Consider the following 18,988-nt stretch of genomic DNA (forward strand, 5'->3'; position numbering starts at 1 on the left):
GCACCTGCCTGGGAGGACCCGGTGAGAACCATCTCCCAGCAGCAGCCCTTATGCCGCCAGGCAACTGGCTCCCCCAGTGCAACAAAGACTCACAATCAGCAAAAAGGCACAAGTCAGTGGTGGCACACCCGGGAAAATAGCACAACCAAGCAACTGCACGGGCAGAATCAGGCAGGCACAACGTGCACATATATCAGCATGGAAATATGCGATACACAGCAGGAGGGACGCACAAACCAGTGCATGGAAACTCTACGCAAAAACAGCCATGAAAAACCGCCCCTGCAAACAGAAACTCCCTGCACACAAACAGCCATATGCAAAACCACACCTGTATATACCCGAGGTGTGCACAACACGCAGACGCTCATGGGAACAGCGTGTGGACAGACAGGCATACAGACAAGGTGTACACCCGGTGTACACACATACAGAGCAGAGGCTCAGACACAGGCACCCCCCGCCGCACCCGTGTGTCCATCACTGCTGCAGCAGCTGAGCACAGACGCACGCGCGCACCCGCGCAGCGCTGCACACGAGCGCGCAGCCGCGGGCAAGGGCGAGGCGCGGGAGCGCGCCCGGCGCACACGGGCACACGCACGTCTGTGCGCGCGCAGCCCCGCAGGTGGGTGGGGGAGCGGGAGGAGGAAGAGGAAGAGGAGGAGGAAGAAGGGGAAGAGCCGGGCCAGGCTCCACCCTCCCGGCGGTCTGGCCGGTGTCTCGGCTGCTGCGGCGGGCTGGCGGCTCGGCCGGCAGGTAAGAGCCGCCCGGCGCGGGGGAAGGCGATGCGGGCCGGGGCGGGAGGCCCGGCGGGCTCCGGGCAGCGGGGCCAAAACCGCCGCCCCAGGGCCTGCCTGCACCGACACATCCCCCGGCCCGGGCACAGGGTCACAGCCGGTGGCACCACACGCACACAAAAGGGTAACGTCCCCGCCGTGCACACCCGGGACCGCAAACACAGCAGGACACATACCCCCGCGCAAACCCATGCGTGAAATGAAAATAGCGTCTTTCCAGCCTGTGTTTACATGGGACAGCATAGGACGACACACGCCAGCAGCTCCCGCAAGGTGGAAGACATCTCCCGCGGCAGATGCGCGGAGCTGTAGGCGCTGCAGCGCTCACGCGTGCGGCAGAACACGTCCCGCGGGTGCGGGGACAGCGGCGTGTCCTGCGGCTCCCGCGGTGCCCGGCGCTGTGCCCGACAGCTCCTCGGACTCCCGGCAAAGTCACCCGGGCTTGATAATGCACTGACAGAGATGCACACAGCAAAATACGTGCTGTGTTACGTGAAGAAAAATCATTCCACAAAAAGTTTTATTAATTTCCTCTCAAGGCAAAATTGAGTAGATTTAATAGCAACAAAGAAGGAAGGAGAATAAAGGCAAAAACGTGTTAAGCAGAGCAAGACTGTGACTTATTTAAAATAAACTTATTTCATAGCTGTGATACTATTACTTAGAAGTCAGTAACTGACAAAGACAAGCTAGCTCCCTCTGAATGCAAGATAATTATAGTATTTTATAATGCACCAAAGCGTTACCAAGATTACAGTCTGTAAGTCTGCAGTGCACAGTCTGCAGCTGGTTTATGAAACCATTTTAAAAATAAGGACTTACTGGTTTTTGTGTGGCTGCGCTGATGATGCACAGAGATACTCTGGTGCTGGCAGTGGGTGTGTTATTGTAGGGCCATCACCACAGCCAAGGAAAACCCGTGTTTCCCTGGGGCCACAGTTCTGGTTCGGACTTGGCAGGGGCCTTTCTGATTGTTTGCACCTTCTCCATGCCCATGGATAAATATTTACACAATGTCATACACATATATATGTATGCATATATATATATTTATCAAGGGGAGTCACATTCCTTCCTAGGCAAAAGAAGTCACATTCCTGCCTGCTCTTCTGGTACAACCTGGTTTTGGTTTCTTGTGTCATCCTTGACTTTTCCTGCACTTGCTGCCTTTTAAATATGGAATACCAAAACTGCAAATACTCCACAGGTTGTTCTTTACTTCTAAAGATTTTGCAGCTGTTAAAAAATGGCCAATTTCTGGAGTTTTTAACAAAATGCAAATAATGGTCAAGTGCGGCAAAATTACCAGGGGGATTCCAAGAGAAGCAGAGAGAAATGAGGAAAAATTTATAATGGAAGAAACACCACAAAGATCACTTTCACTAGTCTTCAAATTTCAAGTGCTTGTGTATTTTGAGGCTTGTTTTGAAAGTATAACTTCATGAGTAGTGCCAAGATAGATGTCTGTAACAATTTATTTAAATTTTAATTTGCATATGAACGTGTTGCTTGTTTTCCAGTCCATGTATTGCAGGCAAATCTTATCTGTGTCTTTATTTTTCACTTTTTTCATCATTCAAGAAGAAGAAAAATATCATTATCAGTGTTTTGTTAGATGGTTCTGGTAAAATGTCTACAGCAAATTGCACTGTCCAAACAGTTAATGCTCCTTAGGTGTATGCTTTCTGTATATAAGAAATCTAAATAGTTTTGATAACTGGAAGAAATCAGCCTACAACAAATAGGAATGTGCCACCCTAAATTTAATGTTTATGAAAAACTTTAAATGTCTGATAAAATAGGTTTAAAATTAAGGCACTGTTTTCACTTTGAGGCATGGCTGAATCTATGGAATTTGAGCTTAAATGACAGTAAAAACACTTTTTAATTTTTTTTTTAAGGTTACTGAAATAACAGTGAATAATCCATGTAAGACCAAGTAAATAGCTGGAATACTTCCACAAAATGACATTTGGAAAACTGAGAAACATACACAACTTGGGGTCAGTGCTATGAGAAGCAAGTTGCATGCCTAGCTATGAACAGTTTTCAACCCTGGGATAAACCATATTTTCAAGTATAGTAATGGTTATTTTGTCATGTTTTAATGCCAAGGTGAAGATTATGCATGGCAGTCTTACTCTGTGTGGTCAAGGCTTTGAAATTCCAAAACCTTACAAAACATAGAAGAGTCAGGCTGTATATGCTGGCACGGCTGCTGTTGGATATTGCACAAGTGGCCACTTCGTTCACTACGGGATTAGAGCAGTTCTGGATTAATACGGCTTAAATTAAACACTTTCCAATGAGGAGTATCAGAATTGGGAAGGAAGTCCTAGTGTTAGATACTTAAAGAAAATAACCAGACTGAAAATTTTAAAAGTCTGACACACCTTTTCATTTGGCAACAGCTTCTCCCTCTTAACCATTGGCTAATCTCTACACACAAAAAGGTTGTGTAGGAGTAGATGGTCTTGTGAGGAGAAATGAACTGGAAATTTTAGATTCCTTAAAGGAGTTCAGGCTCAAACTTTAAAATACTGAAGATAAAATAAACTCTTAATAAATTTTGTTTCTTTGCTAGATTTTCTCTCTGAGTTATAGCCCTCTGCTACTGGAATGTCACTGTTGGTTGCTCATTCTGTATAGTAACACCACACATCTTTTTGAAAGAGGACTAGGGTTTTCTGAACTGGCATCAAGTCTTTGTAAAATAACTAGAAGAATCTGACTGATGGGGTTAACTTGGTTTTTCTTCTTCTCTGCTTCTTCAGAATGACAGCCTCTTGCGTGATGAAACTTTTATGTCAAGCAACCAGAAATGAGAATAGACATGCAAAAAGATTCTTTGGTACTCTTCTGACACAAACACCACAAAAGAGGGTCTTTTTTCCATTCTGGGTGGTGGTACCTGACCCTAGAAAGTCAACTGTGTTTGGACTTGCTCAGCCATTTTGTACAGCTGAAAAATCTCACACGGAACCGAAAAGGAAAACAGCATTTGGAAGTGTTGGGCGAAGAATTCCTGATCGGATTTTGCACTTAATCAACCAGGATGGAGAGAGCTTAGGAAATATGCACCGAGCAGAGGCACTCAAACTTATGGATCAGCATGACCTGAAACTAGTTCTCCTTCGTGCGAATGCAGAACCTCCTGTATACAGACTAATGACTGGGCAGCAGATTCATGAAGAACAGCTTAAACGTGCAGAGAAGAAAAAAGCAAGTCCAAAAGCAGGTATGTGCATTGTTTACACTACAACACTGAGCACTTTGAAAAACGCTGCATTAAAAGTGGTTTCAGCAGATGAAATCCTCTTCTATTTGTGTGTAAATCCAAAACAATATCACTGCAGTCCACACTATTGAGGAGTTGCAGTGGTGAAAATACAATTTTGGATTAGTCTTGGTTTCCACAGAGAAGCCTTCTATTGCCTTATCAGGATTTACTATTTTGGTATCTGCTCGCTTTTTAAAAAAAAACATTTTTTATTTAAGTCAATATAACTGGACCCTGGTTCTGTGAGACTCACAGAATTTCTGTACTTGTGCTAAGGCATAAAGTGACTGGCAGATTTTACAAACAGAGTACTAGAAACACCAGTATATTTTTGTCAGCAGTACTCATTCCCATCTTGCTGCTAGGAAGACAACATCTGGAGTCCTTTTTTGTACAGAGTAAGAGAGCAGCTTTTTCAATACTGGAACACGTTTCAGTGTTTGTTCTTAAGTCAGCGTGCTCCAGCAGTTTAACAAACTGAGTTTAGCAAAGAGGTTTTGGAAAAGGCATCTGACCTTGTATCCTTTTTTCTATTTCTCAGGCTAACGCAGACACCTGTGGTTTGGTTAGAGTTCTGATTTTAGAAGAGAGTACTATTGTGGTAGTGCATTTTTCTGTTCAAGAAACTACAAAAATGTATTCAAATGGTAACTAGAGAATCTTTGAGGAGGAAGAGACCATAAATTGTTCAAATATACTACAATGCATCATGTCCAGTTGAGTATTGCACTTTACCATTCAAGAAAATGGGCTTGAGACAAAAACCTATCTAACTTAAAAGCTTTCACATTCAGCTATACTGTGTGATGAACACAGGAATTTGCACACCACGTCTTTAATTCCCATGCTTACCAGTTTATCTTTCTTAGACCTGCATTATGGGTGGTGTGAACAAAACTATAATTAAAATAAAAAATACTTTAAGCCTTCTGACCCTGAAGAGACTTCAATGTGTGCCTCAAACATGCACTTGGTCTCCCAATTAGGGCAGTGATTGTGAGATATGAAGTAGCCACCTTCTCAAGTGAGGGTGGTGCATGTCGAGACAATGAGATTGGGATGTTATGTATGGGAAAGCAGCACTTGGGGAGGCAGTTACGCAAAGCACCGTAGTCTGCTGAAAGAGAGCAGCTGGTACAGGTTTGTCAGGTGTTAAACCAACACAGCTTTACTTCTGTTTTAAACAGAGACAGTTCAGAAGGAGTTATCCTTTTCTTCAGCTATTGCCAAGAATGACTTAGAAACCAAGACTAAACAGATAGCACAGTGGATTGAAAAGAAATACCACGTGAAAGTTACCATCCGGCAAGCAAAGGGTAGCACTACAGACATGGTAAGTGGACTCCTGAAAATTGGACCAATCAATTTCATGAAATAGGTGTACTTGGATTAACTTCCCCTGTTCAGTACTGCCAGGATTTTTAGTGTATCATGTACTGCTCAAGTCTAGGTCCCACCAAAGTAACGTTTGTCCAAACACTGCAGTTCCAGAAAAGCAGTCCCATAGAGAGAACTCACATACCGTGTTTTCCTAAGAATGCCGTTATAATGCTGGCTTTGACAGCAGAGTCTGAGAAGTTTCTCCTCCTTTGCAGCACCACCCTCTTAACTGGGCTGGTGAATTTTTCCTATCTATACCTCTGGTGACTTATATATATACCTCCTATGAATACCTCTCGTCTTCTCGTGACTTTTCTAAACCTGCTTATGAGTGAAGAACTAATGCTTAGGAAAAGACAAGCTGAGTTGCTCAAACCCAGACTAGCAAATAGCTCGTTTCAGCTAGTGTTAGAGAAGTTCCTTTTCCCTAGGTTTCCCATAGCAGAGACTCAGACATGGATTCTAAAAATTATTCTAAAATAAATAATTTATTTACAAGGTACAGGGTGGAGCAGCTCCAGCTGGGCACCTCCTGAAGAGGGACCCTCAGCAGAAAAAAAACACACACAATTACACGCCCACAATACAAACTCCCACTCCCTGCATGTCACTCTGGGCCAGCTGCAAAATTAGAGTCTGGTTTCTCCTTCTTCTTCATTGGATCTCTTCATTTTCATCAGGTGGCATGTCAGTCAAAGTTCTGACCTTCAGTTGCTATTTTGCACCCACAGCTGGAGAAAATAGTTTCTTGGTAACAGCAAAAATGTTCTTCTGTTAGATGCCATTCTGTTCCTTATCTCCAGGGATGCAGCTCCCCTGTCTAGCTTGAAGACTCTGTGGCTTGTTTTACTTAAGGAAGCAGAAAGTACAGAGGTTCACAGCTTACAGAAGTTATGCTAAGCAAACTTACTTATGCTAAGGAAATTCTATATAAGCAGTTCCTAAACAAGTTCTATAAGAAGCAGTATACCGAATAATTCAATAAGCTAAGGCAGTCTATTCCCTAACATAGCTAAACCACAAGCAGGAGACAGTGTCATTACAGAACACCCTGAAATATTTTTCTATCTGTGTTTGTGCATTTAGTCCTGTTTTTCTCCTTCTTTTTAGTTCATGATTTTTGACCAGATTTTGGAGACTGTGGCTGAGAAAGCCACTTATCTTTCTAAGCCAAGAGTTGCTAGAGAAGGGGTGAGTACCTGTATTTTGAGACACATGTCTGACAAAGAGTTGAAAGCATACCAGAAGATTGCAGAACAGAAAAACAGTGAAGCAAAAAAAGATGAAAATGAAGATCTGAAGTCAAGTGAATTGCATCAGTAACCATCAGTGACTTTACGAAGAGGTGTAAAAAAATATGAATTTAAAAAAAATCCTACAAAAATAAAGTTATTGTTGAACTTTGCACTGGTCATTCCATGAAGAATGTTGTCTCAGCCTTCACTGCAGAGTCAGGATTTCAACAGTTGGTATTTCATTTTCTATGGGCTTATCCATTGTCTTGGTGTCTGTCACAACCGCATCCTTTCCTGGCTGTGTTTTAGGAGGAATGTAGCCGCTCAGACGAGAGGCTAAGCTCCTCTTAGGACGAGAACGCTTTGCCTGGCAGAAATAAATCTAGAATTAGCACCTTAACATATCTATGGAGCAAAGACTACAACTTGGTGGGGGGGGGCAGGCAGGGAGGAGGGATGGAGAAGAAATTAATGAATAGGCCAGAAATGCATTATCTAAAGGAGGTTTGGAAATTAAGTGTAGATAGCTGGCCTGTTTTCCTGCTTGAAGTCACATTCTAAAACATGTAATGTTTACCCTCCTCTGAAATGATGGGCTATGGTTGAGATTTCAAGCGTATAACTTACTTTCAAGTTCAGCTTCCTTTTTTCAGGGTCATGTACAACTGTGTGCCTTGCTAGGCTCTGCTACAGTTACAAAGAGCAGGGGGGAAAAATAAAGTTAGGTTTATCGTTTCAGATTATGTGATCATATTAGGACAGTTTAAAAAACAAAACAAAACAAAGCATACCTTCATTGCAAACACTCTTCCACAGCCTGGATAATCACAAGAGAATGTTTTTTTCTCCTCGTGAAAAGAGAGGATATGGCTTTGAAGGTTAAATACAGTTGTGTAAGTTCTCCCACATCCTTCTCTCGGGCATCCATAGACTTCCCTCTCTACAGCATGTGTTTTTTGATGCTGCTTGAGGTAATCTTTCCGTTTAAAAGTTTTGTAACATGTACTGCAAACTATTGGCTCTGAGTGAGAAACAGACAGGCAGAGTATAAATTAATAGCTCCTGACAGGAGCTTAGAATCAAACCCTAGTAGTCCTCTAGAACAATGCTAAAATCCACATGAAATGCAAGGAACTCAGAGACTGGAAGAGAATAATCTAGTATGAATTACCCAGATATTAAATCCTACATTGTACAATTTCTTGTTAACTGGATCACAAAGCAAATTTAGTATAGTGAGAAGCATTTTCATCAGTTTAAGGTCTAACCATAATAACAACCATTTTACCAATAAAGTATTACTAAAAAAGTTTGTCTAGACACAATGACAAGATGATGAAATGAATTCAGCAAGGACTCTTCTTCAGATTAGCAGTTTGCTTCCTATTTGTATCAAAAGTTAAGTTCTGTTTACTAAAGCATTTGGACTTTACCTGTATGACTTTCTTTATTATGTTTCAGAAGCTCTGTCCAAGTTTTTGCAGTATATGAGCAGTTTTCCTTCTTGCATGCATAGCCTATTAGACACAACAGATGTTTACAATCACAAATTACTGTAATAATATATTCCTGTACGAATATTTGTATTGCATATTAAAAAGATCGTGACCATACAGTAATATTCCAGACTCTAAAGAGACTCTACCTTTCTATAAAGTAGACAGAACGGTTTTTAAACAAACCACAGAAAGTCAAAACTACTTAAAAGCTCAGGACTGGAGAGGCTAAACAACAAAACACATACCTGTCTTCAGAAAGGAAGAGAATACAAATAGCAGCTTTTTAGATACTCTTCCTAGGCCCTTATTTGTTCTTTTTATGTCTGTGTGTGTGTGTGTGTTTTTTTTTTTCTAGCACTGGAAAGCAGGTTAGCTGTCAACAGTACTGAAAAAATGGACAGGAGTGTAGCAGAATTAGATCAAACATACATGATCACCTCCTGGCAATTCCACTTAAATACCCTTCACATAGGTACATTAATAACTTTAAAAATGCAAGCCTACATGGTTTTGCCAAGGCTCCATAGGAAATTTGTGGCAGAACTGGCAACTGATCCTAACCTCTGGAGGTCTAAGCCTTAGCCATTAGCCCATTCCCAGAAGATGCATTATTGACAAGGAAGCACATAAGAAGAAGAAATGACTGAAGGAATCCTGAGCTCTGGTCAGACTGCTGCAAGTACATAGTAACTGGCCACTGCAATCCCTTGCAATTGTATCCCATTTGGCTGTTCAAAAGGGGTCTTCTGGTTTTGTCTGTCTGGATCACCAGGCCCAGTATACTTCCATGTCATACATCCCTGCATACTGTAAGTACTGGAAGAAGTCCTTTCTCCTTTGCTAAAATGTAACTGCAGCAAGACAAAAAACTGTGTTACCTTCATGTATCTTCTCGTGCCGCTTTAGTCGACTTGGAGTCGAAAAGTACTTTCCACATCCTTCATTACTACATCTAGGTATAAAGTACAGTGGTTTAATTTCTTTCACTGCATCCACATATTTTTTGTTCTTTAAGTCAAGAACAATTAAAGTGGACAAAATAATCCAAGTTTCCCCTTGCCTAGATATGTGTTCTTTCTCCCCCTCTTGTAAAAGTGAATTCCATAATACGTTGCTAATAGAGGACTCTGATCCCCTCAAGAGTTAAAACTATAGTATCATTTATGCGTAAACAGCAAGTTAAGCTTGAGGTAACAAATCAAACCTCACAACATCCCTACTAAGTAGGCTCTTGGATCATAAACAAGAGAGAGACAGTGGAGGGTTTAAGTGGCTTGCACAGATCTACCTGTCAGAGCAGCAGCAGAGCACTGACAGCATTTTTGTGTCTGTCACCCAGCCACACTAGTGCACTTCAGTTAAGGGGAACACTCCTGTTAAGTGTGTTTCACCTGTAAGAAATACAAGACTAAACTTTGCTTTCATCAAATCTATACTGGTGTGTCATGTAAATAATGGAGCTGCAATGCACAGCTGCTCAGATGGGCATCCAAGCCTCTCACCTTTTTAAACTACTACTCAGCGTTTCCTAAGTCATTACTTTTTACTTGAAAACACAGCTGCATTTTTCACTGCTGTGCAAGCTCTTATGCTTGTATTTCAGACTGTGTATACTTAAAGCTGTTTTTTTATTTGTTTATTTTTCATGTGAATCTGTGACAAATCATAAGATGTCTGGAATGCTGAAGTTACAGAGCACCAAGGCTGTTGGTCAAAACAGACTAATGAGCAAAGGACTAGCACAAGAAATGTAGTTGCAGCCATGACCACAAATTAATGCAATTTTTTTTAAATGCCCCATCAACAAAAAGGTTGAGAAAGGCATCTGTTTTCACCTGCAGTGTTTAAATGGAATTGTTATAGTTCATTATTAAAATTATCCACCTACTTGAAAGGAGGTTCATTGGTGTGGTGACACAGATGAACTTTTAGTTGTTGATGTTTCCTGAAAGACTTGTTACAGCCTTCAAAGTCGCACTATTTAGGAAATTAAGTTTTCATTAGAGGCCAAATACTGACACCCCAGTCCACATGTGTTTGCTGAAATCCCAATCACAATATTTGAACTCAAACAAATACGGCATAATAACAAGTTGAAGTATTTCATTAGATATGCAAAAAAGAGCTTGTTTAGTCTCCACTTTACAGTACCAAAGGTAATTACTCACCACATACTGCTTTTGCCGATTTTCATGCTTGCGCTTAATGTGCTTCTTTAAGTTTGCCTGTGTTACAAATCTCTGATTGCATCCATCAGCTGTGCACCTGCAAATGAACTGCGTTTTCTTATTATAACTCTCAAGCAGTGATTTGTTTCCTAGGCAGATACACAAATCATTGGGCAAGAGGAATACACAAAGAGTAACCGAAACTCACAACCCAAATATAAAAATTTGCTTTACAGACATGAAAAATTACAATTACAATCAAAAGCCACTGGAAAAAACATTGGAAGAGAATTTTAACAAAGCATGTAAGAATTCCTAGCTTCTAATCCATGACATGCAGCCACTAAGGGCTTAGTAATAGGAGATAACTGCCCTTCTGTCTTTTAGTTCTATATTCCAGGGAGAGATCTGCGCATTCCTTTACTCATCTGCTGCGGATCACAGCCAGACAGGAGGTTTTAGGCTGAGGAGGTTCCACATCTCACCCTGTGCACACCGTTAGGGGTACTCAGGGTAGCAAAGCTGGGCGTGCATGCTCTGTACCCGCCCCCCCGCCAACTGCTAACTGCCCTTCAGTTCCATAAGGACAAGCGTAACACATTTTAAGAAGTAAAAAATCTGGCCTTACTTGACCGGCTTCTCCCCAGTGTGTGTGAGAAGGTGTCGAGCCCGGTGGAACTCTCTGACGAAACTTTTACCGCAGCCATCGTAACCGCAGACATAGGGCCTCTGGCAGAGAGAGGGATGTTCACAGACCAGACCTCCCCCGGGGGGCTCGGCTGATCCCAGGGGCCGCCTGCAGCAGGACCCCCCGGCGGCGGGACTTCAGACACGGCCCAGCCAGCGCCTCCGCGTTGTGGGTACCCCAAGAGGAGCAGCGGGCTGCCCCAGCCCCCCGAGGGGCCGGCTCAGGCCGCCACCCCGGCACGGCGCCCCGCACCTCAGTCCCACAAAACCTCACGGCGGGGCCCGAGCGGGAACCCCGCGCCGCTGCTCCCGCGGCCCAGCAGCGGCCGACCCGGCTCACCTGGCCCGTGTGCCGGCAGAGGTGCACGTCCAGCCGCCAGGCCTTGTTGAACGTGGCGTCGCAGTCGGGGAAGGAGCAGATGAAGCGGTTGGTGGGAAGCGCGTTCCCGCCAGGGCCTTCCTGCGCGCTCCCGGCCGCCCGCTCCCCGGCCATGCGGGAGGACACGTGACCGCCTCCGAGCGGAGAATGTCCCCTCCCGCCTCCCGTCCCGCCGCCGCGGGGGTCGGATCGGCGCATGCGCGGTCTGGCGGGGTCGGCGTCGCAGTGGGACGGGGGGAGATGTCACCGTTCCGTGGTGCCCGCCAGTTGGCGAGGCCGCGGCTGCGGTTGCCCAGCGTGGCATGGCGGTCGTGATCTGCCTGGCCCGCTGAGGGGCCGTGACGGGTGCGCTGGGCCGCCTCCTCCCCACCGGAGAGCTCGGTGCCGGTCCGTGATGCCGCCTCCGTTACCTGGCCGTTTGCAGCCCTGGCTGAGGTGTCTCTGAGGTGCAGGATGTCACCCTGTCACCCCGACAGAAACGTACCACTGAGGAGGAAAAAGGCATACTACATGATGGGAGATGCATATTTCCCTAACAAAGTCCTTAAAACGGCGTGTTGGGGTTTTTTGGCAAGTGGTTCTGCCTGGTTCCCACCAACCAGGCGGTCTGTCTCATGCTGTCCTGCATGTCAGAGACAAAGTTGTCACTTGACACCAGACTTGAAGTCCCAGAACACAGACCAGCTCAGGTTGTAAGGGACCTCAAAAGATCGTCTGATTCAACCTTTCATGGAAAAGGGAGCCTCGATGAGATTACCTACTCTCCATTCAGCTGCGTCTTGAAAAATGTCGATGCAGAGGAGAGGATAGAAAAGACTCTTCCTCTTAAGGATTTTCATCCAGTGGGATTACTATAAACAGAAATGAAAGAAGATCAAAATGTGAAAAGCAATCAAGGGCCAGCCCCAGAACGCTGGCTGCTTTCCTTGTTAGGATGATTGTGGATGAGAAGAGCAGGGGCTGGGAGAAGGGCCCTGGTGGTTGTTCACATGGAGAAGAATCACCCCAGCCAACTGCAAGTGCTTCTTGCATCTAGTGTATTGCTGCTCTGATCTCCTCTGCTGTTTCCCCCAGCTCCAGCCTAAGTGCAAGGTCATATGGACCCCAACCCCCCAGCCCTCTTCCTCCTCTCAACACCAGCTTTATTCTTTCCTTTATCAGAGCATAGGCTCTTCATCTTTTCCTAAATCAGAAGCTTGTCCCCCAGCTAAGGCAGAGCAGATAAAGCATGTGTGAATTATGCAAACTGGATGCCAGAGGTGAACTGCAGTTAGGATAATGTTTCCTTGATCTCTCTGTTTACAGAATTATAGCTGGCTTGTAATGGTGCCAGTGTCCTCAGAAGCCCTTTCTAGGGATTTCTGGGAACCACAGAAACATGTTAGGAAGAGGGTGGAGTTAATCAGTTGGGCTTTCCTGCTGCTATATTCAGCTTTGCAAGCCACCTCCAACAGATGTTTCTGCTTTTAGGCCACAAGGAACTTTATTGACTGGCTTTCCCTGTATTCAAGAAGCACATAAAGCTATCAAAGGCTTGTTTTCCATTGAGAGCCTTTTCTTGTCAGGTGATGTTTTTCTGTCTTGAGCATAGTGGATTTTAATGAATCTCTCAATAGACTAGTCCCCCAAGAGAAGACATAGAGGATGCCTACCTTACCTGATTATCTCTCCTGTCTGCGAGAGGGATGGGCTGGAAGCGATGGGGAAGTTGCACAGCAGAGCTGTGCAGAGCAGCGCCCAGAACCCTCTGCTCCCCATCAACCCTCCCATCAGCTATCTTGACCTGCCTGTTTTGAATAAAATCTCCTGCATGTCACACAAGCCAAATTAGAACCAAGTCCCAGGAGTTCCTTACACAGTCAGTTAATATCACTGCCTGGGTCTTTTGTCTCTACCTGTCTCCCATGGCTGGTATGAAAAGAAGGGAAAAACCCAACTGTGTGAGCTGGCTCCCCACAAGCTCTCTCTGAGTGGGATGGGGGAAAGGAGGGCTTGGGCACAGCCCCTACATGGGCTGTGAGGTGTTGAGCAGCCCTCTTCTGGAAAACACCTCCTCCCTGCCCCAGTCCTGCCCCTGTCTTGCTGTGTTCACCCTGAAGGATTTACCTCTTCAAGCATTCAGCTCACCCAGTCCTTAGACAGGATCAGAGAAGACCAGGTTAAAACAAAATAGCCCAAATTCTGCATTTTACCACCATCGTCCTCTGAAGTGAGCAAAGTTACTCCTCTGTCTCCTGGCACAACTCCAAGAAGGAGCTGCCTGCCCAAAGGATGTTGTTTGGGTTATCAGTCCTCCCTGACACACGGCACAGCCAGTTTTCAGAAGGGGCAGAACACCCACCATTATGTCTGCCCTGCAAATGGTACCTTTTCTAATCAGTTGCAACTATTTGTGCTCGCAGCACCGGCCTCTCAAGGCATCGCATTACATGGGTCAGTAAGGACAGCAGTTATCTGACCAAAACTGCAGGTGCAAAATTATGCCTGCAGCTACCTGTGACCATAAAAACAAGGCATCCTCTGAAGGTGGGTTGCAACAGAAGCTGCCACACTGGAGCTGTAGGAGTCCTTCCTCTCCTGGCAAGGCCCTGCAGGGAACTTCTGTGGCACGTAGTCTCTTCACCTGGAAGAAGGAGAAATGCAATTTCACCCGTCCTCTCCTGTCAGTGGTGGCTCGAAGGGATGGTTATTTTAGTGGACCGTAACATTACTATAATAATTGCTGTTTCATCAGACGGAATTATTAGTCTGTCAGAAACATGTTAGACAGCAACACTTGCCTCAAATGCCTGTTAATAATGTAAGTAAGCAGATTTACTTGCTTTCCCACCATGGTCACTAGTGTCTTGTATCATTTGTGCATCCTGAAAATACCCCTGTGAGCAGTTGTTATTACAAGGGTTGTGTCCTCAGAGCACAGAGGCTACAGGTGTGAGTAGAGATGCTGGACTAGTTCCCCGGGGCCTGATTCAAATCCTTTTGAAATCAGTAGAGAGATGCTCCCAGTCGTTCATGGCTTTGGATTATATCCTCAGATAGTAACTTTTTCCAGGCAGGAATTTTGCTTTGAATGTCTCTCAAATATGCTTGAGAGATCTGGCAGCTGATAAAATAAATACTCAGCCATAAGCCAATACAGCCAGTGGAGCCCCTGACTATATTGTATTTTTTTTCGACATGCTGTTTCTTTTCTGGGGAAAGCAACAGTCTGGTATAATTTCTTGTCCAGAGTCAGACCTGCAGTAACTTTTTAGTTACTCAGAGACATCCAAAACCTGAAAATGTGACTTTCAGTGTAAGGGTTTGAGGCTGCAGACATCCACAGGGCTTCAACACATGCCCTCTGCCAGCAGCACAGCCAGGGTTTGCCCTCCCATCCGCCTCCCCTGCACTCCCCCTGTGATTGCTCATGTACCAGCATCACCTTTCAACACCAACACTCACAGAGCTGTGGACTCTGCTCCAGCATGCAGGACTGCCTGCCTGCTCCGGAATCCCAGGAGAGTGTCCCCCCTGCCAGCATGGGCCAAATAATGGCACGACTTCCCTGCAAAGCCCCTGTTCCGCCTGCCCCCATCACCCCAGAACTTCCCATGGGCTGCCTTGCACAGGCTGTGGCAGTGAGCTCCCTGTGCTTGAAGAAGAGCATCTTCCAAAGGTAAACTTGTGCCTTGAAGCTGTAGCCCCCAAGAAGACACAGCACAGAAGCAGGTCCCATGGGGAGAGCATGGGACAGGATGACAGCCATGTCCCTTGGGCAGGGGCCAGGTGACCCCAGGGATGGCTGGTGGTGTACAAGGAGCCTGGAAAGCATCATCCCACCGATTTGAGTCATCTCAGGGGTGGGCTGGTAACCAGCCCCTCTTTGCATCCCACCTGAAGAAGTGCAAAGAAGAGGAAGTTCCTGGCTCTCCACCAGCCTGCACCTGAGTTAAATGCGCATCAGCCACCCAAATTTGAACCCTTTTTGATTCAGAACTGCACAGAGGCTGGAGTGCAATGGCTGTTGGAGGAGTCTGAGATGAGGAAAACCCATAACTCTCCAGGGATCTGTTTCATGCAAATCTCAAACCATGCAGTTTCTCACAACTGTATTAATTTTACTCAGGGAAGTTAGCAAGAACATACTGAAAACCATCATCACAACCCAGGTACATTTTTCCACCTCCAGGAGATTCACCTTCCCAGCTGTGGCTGGTGTCCCTGCAAGCACACAGCAGCAGCGCTGCTGCTCGTTTGAGGCCAGAAAAAGAAACCCATGAGCGTTTAGTGAAAGCAGATAGAGCCATCTAGTGACAAGAGAAACACATTCTTCATTTCATGCCGTGAAATACCTTCATAAGCCCCCCAAAGCCTGTGTTGGCCACCAGGACAGGTGGGCCGGAAAGGCACGAGCAGCTCCTCTCCCAGGGCTGCGCATGGCTGAGGCTTATGAGGGTGACATCGCCAGAGCTTCACATGGTCCTAAGCAAAGCTTTTGGGAACAGGAGTGGCAGTGCCAAGCAAAAAGGCTGCTTGGGTGGTTGACCAGGTTTGGGTTTGGGAAGGGCTGGTGGTGCCCCATGGGCCACACAGGGGGCCAGGTACAGGCAGAGGTGGACCCCAGCCACACGGTGGGCAGATGGTGCTCTCATGTTTGTTTGGAAGACGGTTTCCCCAAGCTGTTTCTGAACTGCTTTAGCCAAACAAGGAAAAATTCAGGATAGGGGAGATGCTTCTTATTTAAAAAATCACAATGCTTCGTTTCAAAATATGCATGAATTTTATTTTTAAAAAATAATTAAAGGATTCTAGAAATTGTGCCCTTTTTAAGTAAGGAAGTATTTGTGCACTGCATTCCCTCTGACCAACAATAAACTCTTCCATAATTTTATATCAGTAACATATTGAAAAATTTCATTTCCTGGCAAAGGAATGATTTTTTTTCTTCTCCCTTTTCCTTCTCTTTGTCTTGCACATTCAGCCTCTCCTCTGCAGAATTCACATGACTCAGCTCATTATCAGTCTAGCTAATTACATTACTGCACTTCCCAGCAAATTAAGAACCAAAGCCTGCCATTTTACAGTAAACTCCCCAAAGAAAGCGATAATGAGGTTACTTAGCAGGTTTTGTTCCTTGGGTAATTTCCATACACTTCTAAGTTATTAAAGTGGGAGATAAGGTAGCCTCCATAGCTTTCGTGTTAGCCTTCCCAAGCATCATCCAGGTCTCCTAGCACTTCTGGGAAGGAAGGGATTGTCCTACTGGAGGCCCAGAAGTTAGACCATTTGCCCCAGGGTAGAGAAAGACCAAAGCCAGCTCTATCCCTACCTGTGCTGCAAGCAAAGTGGAGACACAGACCATTTGGGTGCCTTAGGTTGCATCCACACTGCTTAGGGATGGACCTTCAGGGCAAAATGGTTGTGTACGAACCACAGAGCCCTCACACCTGGGTCTCCTTACCCCATGAGGTTTTCCCATGGCCAAAAGACGGGGTTGTCATCTTGTGCCAAGAGCAGAAACCACTTCAACACACCTGAAATGGTTGTGGGCTGCACAGTAGCTCATGGGAGCAGTGCTTTCCTAGCACAAGGGTGGAGATATCTACAGGAATGTGGCATGAGGCTGGCTGAAGATACGGGGCTGGGACCACCACCTCAGGCCTGCAGCAAGCAGGCTGTTTGCTGCCAGTGTCACCCTGGTTCAGAGCAAGCAGAGACAGACAACCATACCAAGCTGAGCTGCCTGGGGAAAGGACTTGAACTCCAGTTTTGTGAAGAAGTTCCATCTGCAAAGTTTGGTTTTACTCAGAATGGAAACAAACCAAACACTGCACTACAAAACACTCCAAAGCGAAACAATCTGTTTAGGGTCAGCCTACGTGTTTGGATTAGCCGCTGACTTCTGTTTTTCTTTTGAAAATAAAGGCCAAAATTTTCCTTTAGTTGTTCCCACAGAAAGGTTCCCTTTCTATCAGATGACATAGTTCTTTGGACATTTTCTACTAATGATTTGTTCATACCGGCAGTCCTAGCCAGGAACTCAGCACTAGCATCCTGGTTGTTTTGCACATCCCTAATTAAGCCAAGGTAAAATGAGTGGATGTGATGTAACTGCCAGAGTGAAGAGCACGGAAGGAGAACAAGGACAATACAGTCATTAAAGGAACAAAATGCTTTTGTGTATGTTTATAATTTAAAAGAAGATTTCCCTGCAACTGTTACCTGATTATGGTTGATCTCTACCACACTTAGCTGTGTTCATTTTGTTATGCATTTTGCTTTCCAGATCCTCTGACCTTCTTTTGGCCATTTGTGGGTGAAAAAAATCACCCCCATTTTGTGCCTATTCATAAATCTGCATACTAAAACCTGGGGTAAGAGGCTGTGCTACATGCTTGTCCAGCACTTGGCACAGTAGGTTTCCAGCCTTTTACTGGGCTGTTATAGATACAGTGCAAGTGCCTTAACGGTGCACGACCCTCCCTTACCCTTTCATCTGAAGGTGTTACTCTGGTCACAGTTAATCGAGTATGAATCTGGAAGCGAAAAGTTACTTCACTCAAGTTGCTTTCATCACTTTAGAATCGGGCCCAAAGCCTGTAGCTGGCTCACAGTGCTGGCTGTGATACATGGCCAGGGTTAACCCTTAGTTTAGAGGCCTAATTCTGAATGCATTTAAACAGAAAGCTCTCTGTGAAGAAATAGTCCACTAGACCCTCCAAGTGCTGGAAGCTGGACAGATATACACTGTGCTTCCTGCAAAGGACTCCAAGCAAAACAGCTTTCTGTTTAATTTGAAAAGTTTCCATCTCTCCAGCATAGTAAAGAGAAAAAAGTGAAGCCCTTCCTCAACTCTGCATCAAGCAGACAAAACCAAATGTTTTCCACTATTCTATCTCGTATCTATTAATAAGTCCATGACTACAACCAACTTGGATGATAAATCATCAACCAGATGTAGTCATTGCACTCTCTGTCTCTCTCCTTTCTGCTCCATCTTCCCTGCCCCCTGAAAGCTGTTGCTCTGCCTCACAGGGAGCAGCTGCCACCCCTCTGATGGGTGTTATGCTAGCCTTCTTAAATACACCGTCTGCCTCAGGCAATGCTGCTCTTCTCTGCTGTAACAGATTTGGGGGAGTGCAGGGCTGAGTCATTCAACTCAGGCTCTTAGGAGAGGTCTTCTTTCCTCATCTAGAGAACTAACTCTCTTTATAGCTTTTAATTACAACTAGCACATCTGGACCACATCCTTTCTCTCTTGCATCTCTCCTTTTGGCCATGCTGTCCCTCAGTCCTGCCTACTGTCTTTGCGTGTGCCATCCAAAACCACACATCTCTGTACCACTTGGGTGCCCACCAGAATGAAACAATGCTCTCCACAGCTCCAACATTGAGTGTCAAACACCATTCGAGCTGTACCCTGCCCAGGAGTGGCAGGGAGGGATGGCATCTGCACAGGGATGTGAGTGTGGGGAGCTGCAATCAGTCTGGGGATGGTTTGCAGGCAGAAGGAAAGATTGCATCAAGTAGCTAATAATATTCAGGGAGGTCAGTTGAATCATTAAGCATTCATTTAGAGGC

The 18,988-nt window shown here is 45.2% G+C and overlaps 2 protein-coding genes across 2 annotated transcripts; one reads left to right on the forward strand and one right to left on the reverse strand.

Annotated features, from left to right (window-relative positions):
* Positions 1–643: 643 nt before the first annotated feature.
* Positions 644–6,862, forward strand: MTIF3 (mitochondrial translational initiation factor 3). Its single transcript, XM_082043721.1, has 4 exons — positions 644–756; positions 3,572–4,035; positions 5,265–5,410; positions 6,568–6,862. The coding sequence occupies exons 2-4, from the start codon at positions 3,573–3,575 to the stop codon at positions 6,778–6,780; spliced, it is 822 nt and encodes a 273-aa protein (XP_081899847.1). The 5' UTR covers positions 644–756; position 3,572; the 3' UTR covers positions 6,781–6,862.
* Positions 6,863–6,897: 35 nt separating this feature from the next.
* On the reverse strand, positions 6,898–11,583 carry GTF3A (general transcription factor IIIA; the record flags this gene model as incomplete). The annotated part of the gene is made up of 9 exons (XM_082043720.1): positions 11,387–11,583; positions 10,988–11,088; positions 10,360–10,456; positions 10,080–10,168; positions 9,070–9,143; positions 8,126–8,209; positions 7,484–7,713; positions 7,320–7,379; positions 6,898–7,059 (listed from the first exon to the last, which is right to left on the reverse strand). Exons 1-9 carry the CDS (start codon positions 11,537–11,539, stop codon positions 6,898–6,900), a joined length of 1,050 nt encoding a protein of 349 aa, XP_081899846.1. The 5' UTR covers positions 11,540–11,583.
* Between the last annotated feature and the right edge of the window lie 7,405 nt (positions 11,584–18,988).

Source organism: Streptopelia decaocto (assembly GCF_964273445.1).
Source record: "Streptopelia decaocto genome assembly, chromosome: 1".
NCBI lineage: Eukaryota > Metazoa > Chordata > Aves > Columbiformes > Columbidae > Streptopelia > Streptopelia decaocto.

Bases quoted from the DNA above. Each gene is read 5' to 3' on its own strand.
- MTIF3 (XM_082043721.1), top strand. From the start codon at position 3,573: ATGACAGCCTCTTGCGTGATGAAACTTTTATGTCAAGCAACCAGAAAT. The intron at 4,036-5,264 runs GTATGTGCATTG...TGTTTTAAACAG, and splicing joins AAAAGCAAGTCCAAAAGCAG to AGACAGTTCAGAAGGAGTTA. The intron at 5,411-6,567 runs GTAAGTGGACTC...CCTTCTTTTTAG, and splicing joins AGGGTAGCACTACAGACATG to TTCATGATTTTTGACCAGAT.